Genomic DNA, 16,127 nt, shown 5'->3' on the forward strand with positions numbered 1-16,127 from the left:
AGTTCCTATCTTCAGGTCCTTTACAAATTGTCATTACGAATGTACCATTGAACATGAACAATATAATACCTCGCAGTACCTTACTTTGGAATCTTCGTATGATATTTATATTGATTTAGCTAGTACAACCCCAGAATTGAACACCATAAATCCACACTGGTTTCAAGGCTTGTTGGTAAAGCAAAAGCTTATTATATCTTGATAGTGGTGAATATCCACCCAATAACCAGTACATAAGTATTGTTTTTTGTAATTATCCTTTAGTTCTTCACATTTTTTCTTAATATGTGGCTTCCATCTGAGTTTAACATCAAGAACCATGCCCATATATTTGGCTATATATCCATACGAGACTACTTGCTGATTTATATATACTTGCTTGTGCTTGATTCTATTGTTGGTGAGATCAATATGCATTGATTTATTTTGATTCAGTTCGATGCGCCATTTTTCTATCCGACATTGTATTTCGGAAATAGCTGTTTGTAACAGTATTATCTGCAATGTAGCAACAACACTTTCATTGAATATAGGCAAGTCCCAAGTGTACAGCAGATAGTCCCAATACACTTACACCCCTGTGACTTAGAGTTAACTGACAGCGACCGACGAAAAATTACCGCACAAAAGTGACAGCAGAACCCAACAGTTACTTGAGTAACACTGTTTCGACAAAAAGAACATAGCGGGAGCTCCATAAAACTAACATTCATGGAATGGCTGCGATTGAGAAGTGATACAAGGGAATATTATGAACCATCTTCCCTAGCCAGCTCAATCACCCAGTTCTCAACATAATTGAACCGTTTTTCCCATCTTTTAAAACAGAGTCATGAACTACTAAAGTAATGGGTCAAATCGGCCAAGCTACAGGAATTTTTGCTTCTAGACAATAATTTAAACTAAAATTCGCTTCTTTCGAGCACTTATTTTACCAATACTAATGTAACTCCAAGACTTGGAAACTGTAACAGAGATCTGTAAGCTTGATGTCGATGCTTAATGCAAATTCTACATGTTTCTCTCCGAGATCGAAACAGAAATGAAGGCATTCGTTTAAAATGAGACCATTAGTGCATGGTTTAGGGACTAATTACTAATATAAATCAAGATACAATTTGAAGCTCTAGAACACCAGAAAAAAAAAAGATTATGATAGATAAACAACGTTCTCAATGTGATAAAACCCAAATAGCTATCCTATTATCGCAATGATACTCATAAATACACAAATTATGAAAAACTTGATTTCGGTCGTACAAAAATATATTAAGTTTATCTGAACTTCAACTTATATTTACCAAAACAAGTGATAGTTGGAAGGAATACTAACATAAAACGGCACAGATTCGACGGTTATGTTGTTATAGATCCAATATTACTATAACTTAGTCTATTGCTTAACTGGTACCGTCTTCTTTTATTGAATCTCATAGAGTTATTTATATACTTAATATTCCTATAAATATTTGTAAATGATTGTTTTCTTCAATAGAGTGCGAATAGACTGTCTTAAAGAGAATAAAGCGATCTTAAAGCGGAAGTAGCTCGAATAGAATGTTGTATTTTCCAAAGTATCCTGCTCCATGAGAGAAGGAGCTTAATAAGGTTAGTAGTTTGGATTTTAGAGAGGAATATTAAGTGGAATTTGAAAGAGCATTATTTAATTGCAGTGTTAGTAATAATTAAAATGTATTATACTGCATTTAAGTTTATTACGGAACAATAAGAAATCAATTTAACCCCCTAGAATTATTGTATCTATATTCGTATAAAATATTATTATTATAAAAATGAGACATTTTTTATCCATGTTCAATGAAAGCGAACTTATTTACATGTCAATTTATTTAACGTCATTAGAAATTTTTAAAAACCAATAAACACCTTTTTAAAATTATTAGTCTATTAATACTACAGGAAAAAAGGGGCTTCACTACTAAAGTAATGTAGAGAATAGGTCAAGCTACTGGAACTTTTGCTTTTATGAAATCATCAAAACTAAAATCCGCCTCTTGAACATCTATTTTACCAATACTTCTGTATGGCTACAAGACTTGGACACTGTTGAAGGGGCGATGTTGAGGGCGATGCTTCAGGCAAATTCTATATAATTCTCTCCGGTATCGAATCGGAAATGAAGTCATTCGTTTAAAATGAGACCATCAGCATATAGTTGAGGGACAAATTCAGGGACGCGGATTACAATGGTCTGGACTTGTCTCTCGAATGAAAGGTGAACAGCTCCGAAAAAAACATAAATTAAGATACGATTTGAAGATCTACGATATCGAAGAATTAAGATTGTGATAGATGACCAACGTTTTCAATAGACATAAATAGACAAATTATGAAAAACTTGACATTGAACTTGATTTCAGTCGTACAAAAATATAGGAAAAGTTCATCTGAAGAATCTTTATGTTGTAGATGATTTAACTCATATTAACAACCCAAATTTTATTAAGATAAAATGGCTTAATGTATTTTATTTAAAATATGAAGAAATCGATGGAGGACATACATTATCGACCAAAACAAGTGATAGGTGGAAGGACTATTAACATAAAACCGCCAAGATTTGAAGGTTATGTTGTTATAGATCCAATCTTACTATAACTTAATACATTAATAAACTGGTACCGTCTTTTATTGAACTTCATAGACTTATTTGTATACTTAATACTCCTATAAATATTTTGAAATAATTGTTTTCTTCAACAGAGTGTGAATAAACCATTCTTCGGGATACACTCATTTCAAAAATAATTTTTCAATATCAAAAATAATTATCAGAAAAGAAAATAATTAAAGAGAATAAAGCGATCTTAAAGCGAAAGTAGTTCTCATAGAATGTTTTATTTTCCAAGGTTCTGCTTTTATCAAGAACAGATTTGAAGCTCTAGAATATTAAAAAATTACGATTATGATAGATGAACAACGGTCTCCATTAATAAAACTCAGATAGTAAAAAATACACAAATACAAATACCCTCAAAAATACACAAATTATGAAAAACTTTATTTCCACCGTACAAAAATATATAAAAGGTTTATCTGAACATAAATTTATTTGTTAATTTGTCTGAAAGTATCTGAAATATCTTACAATTTTGAAAACCCTTTATGTGGTGAATGATTTAATTCATGTTATCAACCCAAGTTTTAGTATAAGAAATTGGCATAATGTATTTTATTTTCACTCGATGGGGACATGAATTATCGACCAAAACAAGTGATAGTTGAAAGGAGTACTAACATAAAACTGCCAAGATTCGGAAGTTATGTTGTTATAAACCCAATCTTACTATAATTTAGTACATTACTTAACTCGTACCGTCTTCTTTTATTGAACCTCATAGACTTATTTGTATACGTAATACCCCTATAAATATTTTTATCTTCTATTTTCTTCAGGATACAGATACAGATTAATATTAGACCATCAGTGCATGATTGAGGGACAAATTCAGAGACCCGGATTACAATGGTCTGAACTTGTATGTCCAATGAAACAGCTCCGAAAAAAAAAATCAAGACATGGTTTAAAGTCCTAGAATATGAAAAAATTCAGATTATGATAGATGAACAACATTCTCAATATGATAAAAACCAGACAGCTAATCTGATATTAATTATGAACCAAATAGTATTATCGCAGTGATACCCATAAATACACAAATTATGAAAAACTTGATTTCGATCGTAAATAATATATGAAAATTTCATTTAAACATAATGTATTTGAAATATTCTACAATTTTTATGAATCATTACGTACTATATTACTAAATTAATATCAACAACTCAATTTCTATTAAGAGAAACTGACATAATGTGTTTTATTTCAAATATGACGAAATTAAATGCTGCTGAATGATGACATGAACTGTCGATCAGAACAAGTAATAGTTAGAGTACTAATACAAAACCTCTAATAGTTGAAAGTTATGTTCGTAACAGATTATAACACAACTTGGATTAGTAAGGTAAATAATAAAATTGCAAATGGTAAAGGTTGAAAAAAAATATTAAAAATAAACGATCCTAAACCTTAATATACATTGCAATGTGTTGTGTACTTAAAGTCGTTATAATTTATAGGTTATTTGTTATCAAGTTAAGGCGAATTATATTTATGGCAATGGAGATATTTTCATATTTATTAAAAATAGACATTATAAGATTAGGTTAGTTTATATCTTCTGTATTATGTATATTTTGTATTTGATAGTATTGGGAAAGAGATTTAGGAAAATTAATTGATAGGAATATTAAGTAACTGAAATGTTAGTAACTGAAATGTAGTACACTGAAACCATAACAAATCAGTTATTTATTTACGTATAAAATATTATTATTGTTAAAATACGTTTTCATTCATGGGAAATGAAAGGAAACTTATTTTCATGCCAATATATTTAATGTTATTAAAAATAAAAAAATCTATAAATACCCATTTAAAATTATATTTGCTGTAATAATTTTATATTCATATTTGGAGAATATCATGGTGTCTAGTAGCAAAACAATTCTAAGCCTTTTCTCGATTAATACACGGCAATTTCTCCTCTCTGTACTCTATATTTTGACAGTAGTATATCTGTCAATGTTAAGCCAATGTCAAAATAACTCCTACTTTCAAAAATAAATCTAGGACATGGTCCACTCTATATCTGCATTTTTCGCCATAATATTTAATATTGTTTATAAATATTTCTGTACTTATTTAAGCATTCAAAATACATATATTTTGAGGAAATATAATTTTCTAGCATTTGAGTGTAAAACTTTTTACAAACAAATAGCAATAGCAATAACTTGTATATTTTTCTACTGGGATATAATTGGTACAACTTAATTATTAAAAAGTGTGATAACAAAAATTAATTATTGTTCAGTTTTGAAATATTGATTTTACTGTTAAAAACTACTACAAAAATGAAACCTAGGGTGGAAATTAAATCCGCCACTGAATGAAATTACATACTCTAAAACTAATTGCACGTTTACAAGTTATAGATCAACAAAATTATAATGTAAAATAATACAGTAACTATATTTACTAAGTTTACGAATACAATGTTCGTGTGGTTTTTGATGAATTCATTTCAAATAACCCGATACTAAACAAACCTGTTTAAGATGAACAAATTAACTTTATATTTATAGAGGCAAGACGTCGTATTAATCCCTATGTGTTTCAGAGATGGATTATTTCCTTCCAGAGCAAAATGCATGGAGATTCCAGCAGTTTTATTTATAGACACCAAACGAGCTGTTTATTTTTATAGTTAATACCATATTGTCAGGTATCCTGTAAATAGCTAAGCTAATTGATTACTAGTAGTTGTGTATTTAGTTACAGTTTAAATTCAAACTATCCAATAATATATATTAAAAAAGCATTCGCTATTATATCGAATAGTATATCTAGTTACCAAGGATTTTTGTGGTTTTTGTTTTCTATCTTTTTTTTTAGAATTTTAAACGAATCTATTGACCTACAAATGATTAAACGTTGTCCAAAGTAAATTATCTGTTTCGGCGCTATTTGTTAAAACTGATCGGGAATATTGTTGATGTGTCGACGAAGCCGCCCGTAAATGGGTGTATGACAACATTAGCCGTCAAAACAAAAATGAATAAACAAAATAGTTGTGGAAGAAGGAAGAACTAATAATCGATTATGTTATACATCGGGTTTTCTTTTACGGAATATGGTAAGGGACAAATAGTTTCGGGACGAGACTTACTTGATGCCGTACGCGAAATACGGCCCCTTCATCCTGCCGATCCACCACCATTTACATGGCAAAATTAAGAAAACTTTTTATTTTAACGAGAACACCAAACACAAAACTCACGGTAACACACGCATCTATCGACTGTCGGCGCAAAAGAATTGAACATTTCAAGCCCGATTGTCAGATCAGCCGCACAAGGAACTTCGTGCTTCGTTCATATCTAAACGACGTATTGACATTCCGTTAAATTTTCATCATAAATTTTATCTGTATAAACAACCAAGAATGTGGAAAAACCTCTTTCTAATTTAACCGCTTTCGTTTTTCGTTGTTAAATATACGTCTAATAATTGTGGAAAACGGCAACATTGATTTTCGAGCGACGTTGTCATATTTATGCGGCAGTACGAATTCTCCAGAATATTTTAAATGTCCTATTCATGGCATTACTTTTAAAGTTTTTGAAAAACTACGCAGAGTATATAAAACATTAATGTAATATTTTCGATTCAACATGATTAACGATAATGGTAAATATAACCATAATATATTCTCATCTTTAGTTGAAGATATAAAATGCAAATATAATGACTTGTTATGGCAACGCCGCACAACAGGGCAGGACTTGGTTAACGTGGCGATTATATTTACTAACCACTTTTTTCTTGGTTCAATGGGTCTTTAAGAAATAATGATTTGATTGATTTTAAGGAACGTATATGTATATATATATATATTATAACTTATATATATATATATATATATATATATATATATATATATATATATATATATATATTATAACGTGTATATATATATATATATATATATATATATATATATATATATATATATATATAATATAATATAATAATATATATAATATAATAATAATATATATAATAAATAATATTCAAAAAAATAAAAAATTCATCAAATCAATTTTTAAAAATCATGAAAAGCGAACTAAATATAAAATATTATTAATAAAAAAATTGAACCGACTGCAAAAAATAAATAAGGAACTCAGAGATTCAGACCTCAGAAAAATTAAACGGAATAATCGTTGTAATAACTATGTAAATAAACAAAAATTTTATTTAACCTATCTAGTACACGTATTTTATATTCTACTATATACAGAATTTAGCTTAATACCTACCTAAACATATTTATCTATTTACTATATTATTTTAACCACTATCAACAAACTACCGAACAACAAATTAGATTTGTTCTGTTCCTAATTTAATTTTAAGAACCCAACCGAACCCAATCAGTTATATTTAGATTTCGTTTTGTTGGTAATTTAATTTTTTGTATGTCACATAATTATATTATTATTTTTATATTGTTTGGACACGGTACCAACTTCAAAGTGATCTGTTGCTAGTAGTTAAAATAATATTGTAAATAGATTTAGGTAGGTTTAGGCTGGGATTAAGCTAAATTGTGTGTATATAGTAGAAAATAAAATACGTGTTGTAGATAGGTTAAATAAGGTTTTTGTTTATTTTTATTTAGTTATTACAACGATTATAGTGTACATATTTTATTTTAAAATGTTTTTTTTTTTTCTGTTAAAAATCTAAGTTTGATTATTTTTTAATTTTTAGTGAGTTCCTTATTTATTTTTTTGAAGCCGGTTCAATATTTTTCTTAAAAATATTTTAATTTTCACTTGTTAGTGTTAGATATTTATTCGTTAAATTACGCAGTTATTTTATTTAATATTACAACGGATAGGCCAAGTAAGGGTGCACCCGTATGAGGAAAAATAGGGATAAAGAAACAATGAATGAAACGGCTTTTGCACTGAACTACTTCCAATTTTCCGTCACATCAGCTCAGCAATAACATCACACCCAAATATCTGATTATTTTATATAAAAGAAATATGTGAAAACGTTGTTTCTTCGAAATTTGTGCGTGTCCTTCAATTTCTCCTCCTTCCTCCCAACAGATCCTGAATGGTTCCTATGGGACCACCTCAGAAGTACACTCTTTCGGATAAAAAAATAATTTTGAAAATCGGTCCAAAATAGACGAAGAAATCTGCGAACATACATTAAAAAAATAAACAAAGGAACATAGAACCTCCTCCTATTTCGAAGTCGGTTAATAATAGTGTCGGAATAAGCTTAAAATTGTAAGTGAATTTAGTGGTAATGGAAACTAGAAAGACGAATGCCGTGACTGATTGGGTGCTATGTAAAAGTATGTTCACAAACTTAACAAATGGGTACCAAGTTAATTTATCTGAAACCTCTTTGAAACTTTTATTGATTCAATTATTGCATTCGATGAAAAATAGATTGACTATGATAATTCCGGAAGGTATGAAACATGAACAGAGCATAAAAAATTTTTAACACCAAACAAGATTCGATATGAAAATGATTTTAATAACAAAATAAGGTGAAGCGGATTTTAATTTAGAGACCAAAAAATGGATGGAAGAAATTTCCCATCCACCATATTATTCAGATATTACTCAGTATGTATTTTATTAACGTTTGTCTTTGTCTATTTGCTGAAAAAGTAGCCAAAACAGATATTTTTTCTTTATCTTTAGGGACAAACATTTTTATTACCTTCTAATTTGAAATAATGACAAGAAGTCATCAATTGTCATAACTAGAATAAACACTATAAAAGATTTCAGATAAGGTTACGATAAAGGAACAGATGACAACAACACATTCCAAAACTCCCAGTAAACAGACCCTTTTTCAATACCAAAGAAAAAAAATAAAAGATAAAAGTGATCTTAAAGCGAAAAATTGACATTACTATATCTGTCAATATCAAGCCGATGTTATTTTAACATCTGTTTCAAAAATATATTCATTTTTAAAATTAATGAATAATGAAAAATTAACATTGTTTATAAGTATTTCTGTGATTCCTTATATGTATTGTAAGCACATATATTCTGAAGAAAGAACATTTTCTAGCATTAAACAAGTTTGTGTGATAAGATACAAAAATTTATTACCGTTCAATTTTATAACGTTGATTGACTATTGAAATTTACAACAAAAAAGAAATTGTTGTATTATAGAAGAGAATAGAAGAGAATTATAGTAAGTAACTAAAGTTTTATTTACTTATGACGAAATATTACAGTTTAGCTATTCTAAGAAACATAAATAATATTGAAATTATAAGAAAAAAATGAATTATAGAAACTGCTGAAACTGTATTATTGTTCTTAATAAAGATCAAATATGTGAAAATATTACTCAATAAATGGTGATATCAAATTCTTTTAGTTATATAAAGATATGTCAACGGATGATTTATATTCTAGACTATCAAATTGTTGAAGGCTCAGCTTACATTGTTGCTGGAATATTAAATGAAAGCATCACGTCTAATAACAAAACAGAAAGGGTACAGTATACAGTATTTCTGAAACAATAGCGAAACGAAGAAAACCAGATTTTCAATGAAATTAGATTTTAAAAACTAGAAAAATAAGTTGAAATTAGAAAGATTATTTATAATTATTATTCAAAAAGCAGGGCTGTGATTCAGAAAGTTATTTATTGGAAGAATTGGCTAAAATATCGGGAAATACTCGTCTATATTATTATCGGAAACGGTACACCTACAATTCAAAAGATTTCGTGGAAATAATTTTTTTAATTAATTACTAATTTTATACCAATTTCAGGATTTTATAGCTTTATTCCAGAAATTGTTCTTGTTTGTTTCAAGTTTCATATCAATAAAAATAAGTACAAATGCAGGACTTTTAAATAACATGACACAGACACCGGAAAAATTATTCTACAGAGACCATACATTTTATGTTACTCAATGGTCTAATGACGAAAACATTTTAAAATCGCATGATTGTTTCATCACTTAAAAAATATATTAAAACCAAAAAATTTGCGTCTTTAACGATTCTTCGGGTATTTTATATTTAGATATTGAGACATATATTTCTTATGCTTATCTGTTAATTAAAAAACGCTATATGTATAAGACATTCAGCACAACATTTTTATTAATTATTCTCTTTAATATCACAATGAACCCCCCATTAAAATATCTGGACCTACCACACGTAGATCATTTATTGCTTTTACTGAAGTAGTCTGTGATTTTTTTCTTTTGTGCCTTGAAATTGCTCTCCTGAACGTCATCCACTTCCATCGGTATAATTACGTCTTCGCTAGCAAGGACTGCTTCTTTCCTATTTGGTGTTGATAACGATCTATTAGCGTTACTATCAACCTCTTCTAGTATAGCGGATATATCAATATCCGGCAGTTTGTCTTTTATATCGTCTGCCGATTTCTTTGGCGTTTTAAGGTTATTGAGTCTAACAAATCTTCTCGGTTCTTGTGGACTAGATGGGATTACGTCATCGGATGATGATGACGAAAACGGAGAAGATGTCCCATTATCTGATTTAACGAGCTGGGAATGTCTCAATACACTTGACGATTCTACGGACTCAACAATGTTGGAACTACTGGGCGCGATAGTATCACTTTCAGTCTTCGATCGGGGAAATGTGTTGTTCCTCGAGAAAAATCGACTGATGGACGGTTGCCTCTTTTGTTCAAAATACTTATTCTTGATTAAGAGGTATAATCGTTGTTCTTCGATGGGAGATATCGAAAGTTGTCTTAGGACGTGCCAAAGTTGTTCTGAAACATAGTAAAAAAGTGTAATAAATGCAATAATAAAATTCGATATAATAAAAACAATAATATATGAGATATAAAAACGGATTTATAATTGTAAAAAAATTTGTATGAGAAAACAGCAAAATACTTGGTCGTAACGCTGGATGTCATGCTCAAAGTAAGATCATATGGCGCTCAAAAATATGGTTCCTTAAACGACATTCCTTACTGTACAATATATGGTTACTATATAAACAAATTTTGAAGCCAGTGTAGACCACCTTAAGTCTATTTGGGGTACTATGGGGTTACACAAATAAATCCTTATCAAATCAAAGGTCTTCAAAGCATTGTACTCCATGTTATATTATAAATCAGTCTATAGTCAGGACGTACCAGAGGCTTGATTAGTAATTGATTTGTAATACACAAAGCAAATACATAAAGTATTTTAAAAGAAAACATACAACTTGAAATTAATTAATAATACTAAAATAACAAAGAGGCATACAATAGAAATTTTAAATTTAAAAAAGAATCGTTAAGATATGCTGGAGATGAATGTTTTCTGGATATAAAAGTCTCTAAATAATCTAATTTTTTTAGTACAATAGTAGTATTTATATAAAAAAAAACAAATTGGAATATAAATCTTACTCTCCATTACTGTCAATTATCTATTATGTTTTGACAACTGATGAATTTGACTGTGACAAAAATTTAATAACCTTTGAAGCAATATATTTTTTCATTATATAACATATAAAAGGAGTGTATGCCGCAAATGTTAATCTGTTGGGATATAATTTGATATTCAGATATATGAGCAAGATAAAATCCAACGTATTCACCAAAATGTCATTAGCGCCATTTATTATTAATTGTTAGAACCGATTTTGTAGAATCGATTTCGTGAAGGTGTTTGGGCATTTAAAACACTGCATCCAACTGAGTTGCTCTCTATTTATTTCTTCAAACAACTTGGTCAAAGCCCCAACGCAGAATGCATCAAGATGGCGGGATCTTCATCCTGTCAGGATAGCTTTAACACGAGCATGCGCCGGAGCGTTCATTATAATTTACAGGAAACTACTTACAGGAAACTACTTTAATACCGACTTATGCAACCATGTATACATGAGGACGTTACTTGTAGGTGCACCCACCCTAACATAATACGTAATCTATGCGCATGATTAAATGCCAGACCTAACAAAATATCCTGTTAACCAGAATTTGGTTTTATTGTTCACTAATAGGTGGTAGTATTACTGTTTTAAAAATATTTCTGTTGGTATTAAGATTCAGTCATGTTTATATATTAGTTTGGGTTAATTAAATTTTAGAAATGTAATAAATATTAATAATTATTACATAATGGATAGAATACATAAAATGAGTGACAAGCGCAGGAATGAGGGTAGGAAGTGGGAGAAAAAGGTGGATAAATACAATACTTGAAGCAAGAAAAATAAACTTACTGACAGTTACCAAGTTTTCAGCCAGAAACAGATACATATCGTAAAATTTTTGTACTAATTCCACATCACCAAAAGAGTAGTAAACTAGATCCCGACCAGCAACTGCACAAGCCATTAACTGTATGAGAGACTTGAGCATTTTGCTTCCATTGAACGCTCCACAGCCCCAATTACCTGTAGCCACAGGCGCTAAGTTCTCTTTTTCTCTTGAACTGAATCCCACAAAAGCCTGCAACAATGTCCCTGATGTTGGTTTGTTTTCTTATAAAGATTCTGATATACCTTGTTGAGTTCTCTTAATATCATGGAGCTCTGGAATTGATATTGCGATTTGTCAAACATAACCGCATCAATGACGCACAAAGAGGTACGCCTTCTACCAAACAGATCATGGGGCGTCGTATCAATATGGTTTCCTGCATACTCGAATGTGTCTCCATACCCAGTATAATTATTAAATCTTTCCACACCTAAAATTTAGATAGCTATTAAAAAAATACTAAATGATTAACATTCATTACCTGTTATAATTACAGCTTCTCCTTGAGCAAGTTGTTCGACAAATAGTCGGCTTACGATCAATTCTGGACAAATAACAAAACGAATTTCCTCTTGGACACAGCCATATCTCAGTACTCCACCACCGATGTTTCTGATACAATTAAATTACTTGATCAACACAAGAAAATGTTACGAAACCATGAGTTAATTATGCTAAAAAGAATTTAACATACTTGTTGGCGAAATCTACTTGTAGAAAACCTGAAGCATCCTCTATTGTGCCAACACTGGATATGTGGACTTTAACACTGCCTAGGGATCTTTCCTCAGCATCCCATTTAGGCATTTTGTTCCTTGGGATGAATTTTCTTTCAAAAGTTACCGCTCCCAATGGTTCTAACAATTAAGGAAATTAATAATGTCAGATGTATTATAAGGTAAACATATTAATTAGATTTATAATTTAATTTATAAAAATTTTCTTCAAGGTTAAAATAATTTAATACTAGAAATATTTTCATGGTATTTTATGATCTACGTTAGTGTGTATTTGGCAAATCATGAAGATGGTGCTATGTTATGAACACCTGAAAACTGATCAGAGAGAATTCTATTGCTAACAATTAAACAAACTAAGTAAATAACTTGATTAGAAACACCCATTTACTATGATATGAAGCAAGTAACTAATACTGCATGACTACGTTTAACCTCATGTTGTCTGCGTTATTCAGAAGACCCTTTTAAACTTGAGACTTGGTTAAAATTTCAAATGTTGTGTTGTGTTTTCAAATGTTCAAACCTATGATGATGAATAACTAGCCAATTATATAGTTATTAATAAAATAATTCACTCAATTGATGTGGCATTTGGTCCAACAATAAATTTTATTTGCGTATAGTTTTATGAAAATTAATAGCCATATTTAAACATTTTCTTGCGGTAAATGCTGAAGCATTTAGATCTTACATTATTAAATTTATATCGTATCCGAAAATTAAAATCGATTTTCATGTTTTTAAAAATACCATAGCAAATTCAGTATTTATAACTAAATTGTATTGAAGGAAATTTGGAATTACCCAAGAATTGATTGTCCCTTTTATGATTATTGGTATAATTGATAGAAAACGTCCTTTATACCAATATTCAGTCAATCCTTCAGACGCAGGTAACAAATAAATGAAACAAGCGAAGAAATTTCGTAACGACCATTTCAGTTCGCATCTAGGTACATTTCCGGTACGATCTGCGGCCAGAAATTATAAACAAAACGGGAAAAATCAACCGATAAAAAAGAGCGCGATAGATAACGAACATGGATTCCGTAAATAATAAAAACTTTTTGTGTGTTGTGTACGTTCTGTTTGTGTTGTTCTCGACGATACATACTTTGAACAATTTTAGTATCTATTCTGAAGAATCTCACGTCCAATATTGTTTGTGCGTGCCGTTTTGGCAGTGTAAAGAAGATTTTAGCGGTTTAGACGATAATGGGCTTGGTGTGGATGTACGAGAGAAGAGTTCGAGACCACGGAGCTTCAGCAGCTGCACCGGTGACCTGGATGTGTGTTGTAATGTTGAATGTGGCAAGAAAGGAAACACCGTCGCTCCCATTGTGAACAAGAAGATCGATAAGAGAATACTTGGTGATGCAACAATTGCAGAATTCGCGGAGTTTCCTTGGATGTTGGGTATTTTGAAAGGACGTGTGTACAAGTGCGGAGCATCACTTATTCATCCTAAGGTATCTTTAACAGCCGCTCACTGCGTTTCTTCTCCTGGTGATTATGTGATAAGAGCAGGAGAATGGCACTGGGAACGTCAAACTGAACCATTACCCCATCAAGATAGAGATGTTGACAATATTATTATTCACGAGGATTTTCACCCGCGTTCCCTACAATACGACATCGCGCTGATAATTCTAAAAGAACCCTTCAAACTGACACGCAACGTTGGCATCATTTGTTTACCACAAGGAATTCCGAAAGTGAATTTGTCGCATTGTGTGGTGACCGGATGGGGAAAAAACTCATTTCGAAAAGGTACCTATCAGCCTGTGTTGAAAAAAGTTGTTTTACCTGTCATATCTAGATCGAAATGCACAGAAATACTGCAAAATGTGAGACTGGGCCCCATGTTTACACTACATGACAGTTTCATCTGCGCCGGTGGGGAAACGAACAAAGATGCTTGCAAAGGAGATGGTGGTGGGCCTTTAATATGTTCACTAGAAGGCAAGCCTCAAAGATACCAACAAGTGGGAATAGTATCCTGGGGTTTAACATGTGGCATGTCCTATGCTCCTGGAGTTTATGTGAACGTAGTAATGTTCAGTGAATGGATTGATAAGAAAATGATAGAACACAAACTTGACATTGACATTTATAAATATTAAAAACAATAAAATTACTTGATTATACCTGGTGGTAAAATAAAAATATTGACTGAGTGGAGATTCCAGCACTGAAGAAATACTAGCTTATATTAATGTTATTATGATTTACTTTAAATAATAGTAACATTAGTAAAAACTTTAGCTCTTACCCTGTTGTGTAACTCTATAAAAATAGTTTATTAAACACTTCAGTTTCCCATACATACTGTGATTCCTACTAGGTCTTTCAAACGATGAATATAAGCTAAAAAATTATTAAAAATTATCACCGCCACAGAACTTCATGATTTTTTAGCAACTTACGTTATGAAATTTACACCAGGGTATGAGGAAGCTATTGATTTCTTCCAAGGAAATGTGCATAGAAAAGCATTTGATAATAGGCTGGATATTTGTAATTGAGATAAACTTAATGACCTATTGTGATTCTGTTGTAACAATGGTATACCATCTGGTATCAATTCTGGTAGTCTTAACGCGAGTTTGATAATTTTTGGTAGGCAAGTTGTAAAAAAATTCAGAGATTCTTCGGGGTTTAGTACCTAAAATATATTTATTTTTTTATATTGTATTATTTCAATCTATCTTAAATATAAAGTATTTACCTTGTTAAAAAAATAATGAAATAGTTCAAATTTGGGTAAATTAATGTTATACTTGTTCAGGGCAGTCTCAAATTCATATGTGGACATTATATTAGTAGATAATGCTTCTTCAATAACCTGCCACCTCTTCTTGATTATATCGACGGAATTCTTTAATATAAAACACTCTTATTTAGTAGCGTATTGGATATATAATTAACACACTTGCCTCCTTAACAGGAAACAAATTTTCATCACTAAAGGGCATTCTGACATGGTCTGTGTCCCAAACCCTTAACTGTTTTGAACGGTGTGGTCTAGGTGGATCTTTCAAATTGACCGGCAATTCATATAAAACACAATGATATCTTGAGGGCACTACACAACCCACGTTAAAAGACCACGGACTCTTCCCTCTATACATATCTGTAATATTACTACCACACGACGATTTTGCTTCAACACTTGAACATTCCATTTTGGTTTTAATGTAATGTATAAATAAATGATAATATAACAATGAAATATTACAAAAAAACAGTGTTCTTTAAATAAATTATAATACAAAATCAACTTAACAATAAAGAATTTTATTTTTGTTTTTCCCTGAAATTTAGGGTTATGTTTTAAACATAGAGTTCATGTCATTTACTCTGTGGTTTTAAATGACAAATAAAAATAACCTATGTTCAGAAATATGTGTAATTCATGTTAAATTACTATTTTCAAATATATGTTACCTAATTAGAATTTGTATTTCTGACTA

The 16,127-nt window shown here is 30.5% G+C and overlaps 3 protein-coding genes across 3 annotated transcripts in view; 1 reads left to right on the forward strand and 2 right to left on the reverse strand.

The window, feature by feature from the left end:
- bchs (WD repeat and FYVE domain containing 3 bchs) overlaps positions 1-5,895 on the reverse strand; it is a 68,352-nt gene extending 62,457 nt beyond the window's left edge. The window contains exon 1 of the mRNA XM_076396560.1: positions 5,757-5,895. The gene's annotated coding sequence lies outside the window, so the exon portion shown is untranslated. The remainder of the gene's footprint in view (positions 1-5,756) is intronic.
- A 3,841-nt stretch (positions 5,896-9,736) lies between these two features.
- On the reverse strand, positions 9,737-16,060 carry Parg (Poly(ADP-ribose) glycohydrolase). Its single transcript, XM_076396708.1, has 9 exons — positions 15,591-16,060; positions 15,383-15,532; positions 15,081-15,319; positions 14,927-15,021; positions 12,609-12,771; positions 12,396-12,526; positions 12,157-12,344; positions 11,875-12,103; positions 9,737-10,414 (listed from the first exon to the last, which is right to left on the reverse strand). Exons 1-9 carry the CDS (start codon positions 15,837-15,839, stop codon positions 9,831-9,833), a joined length of 2,028 nt encoding a protein of 675 aa, XP_076252823.1. The 5' UTR covers positions 15,840-16,060; the 3' UTR covers positions 9,737-9,830.
- Positions 13,570-15,956, forward strand: LOC143191540 (phenoloxidase-activating factor 2). The gene has a single exon (XM_083059051.1). It carries the CDS (start codon positions 13,695-13,697, stop codon positions 14,775-14,777), a length of 1,083 nt encoding a protein of 360 aa, XP_082915177.1. The 5' UTR covers positions 13,570-13,694; the 3' UTR covers positions 14,778-15,956.
- Positions 16,061-16,127: the final 67 nt, after the last annotated feature.

This window comes from Rhynchophorus ferrugineus, unplaced genomic scaffold (genome assembly GCF_030347505.1).
Source record: "Rhynchophorus ferrugineus isolate W39M unplaced genomic scaffold, kcgeb_rfMv2 rfM1, whole genome shotgun sequence".
Lineage (NCBI taxonomy): Eukaryota > Metazoa > Arthropoda > Insecta > Coleoptera > Curculionidae > Rhynchophorus > Rhynchophorus ferrugineus.

Coding starts and splice junctions, on each gene's coding strand:
- LOC143191540 (XM_083059051.1), top strand. CDS start 13,695: ATGGATTCCGTAAATAATAAAAACTTTTTGTGTGTTGTGTACGTTCTG.
- Parg (XM_076396708.1), bottom strand. CDS start 15,839: ATGGAATGTTCAAGTGTTGAAGCAAAATCGTCGTGTGGTAGTAATATT. Junction 12,772..14,926: donor TTATAGAGTTACACAACAGG/GTAAGAGCTAAA, acceptor CTTAATTGTTAG/AACCATTGGGAGCGGTAACT. Junction 10,415..11,874: donor TGAAAACTTGGTAACTGTCA/GTAAGTTTATTT, acceptor ACTATGTTTCAG/AACAACTTTGGCACGTCCTA.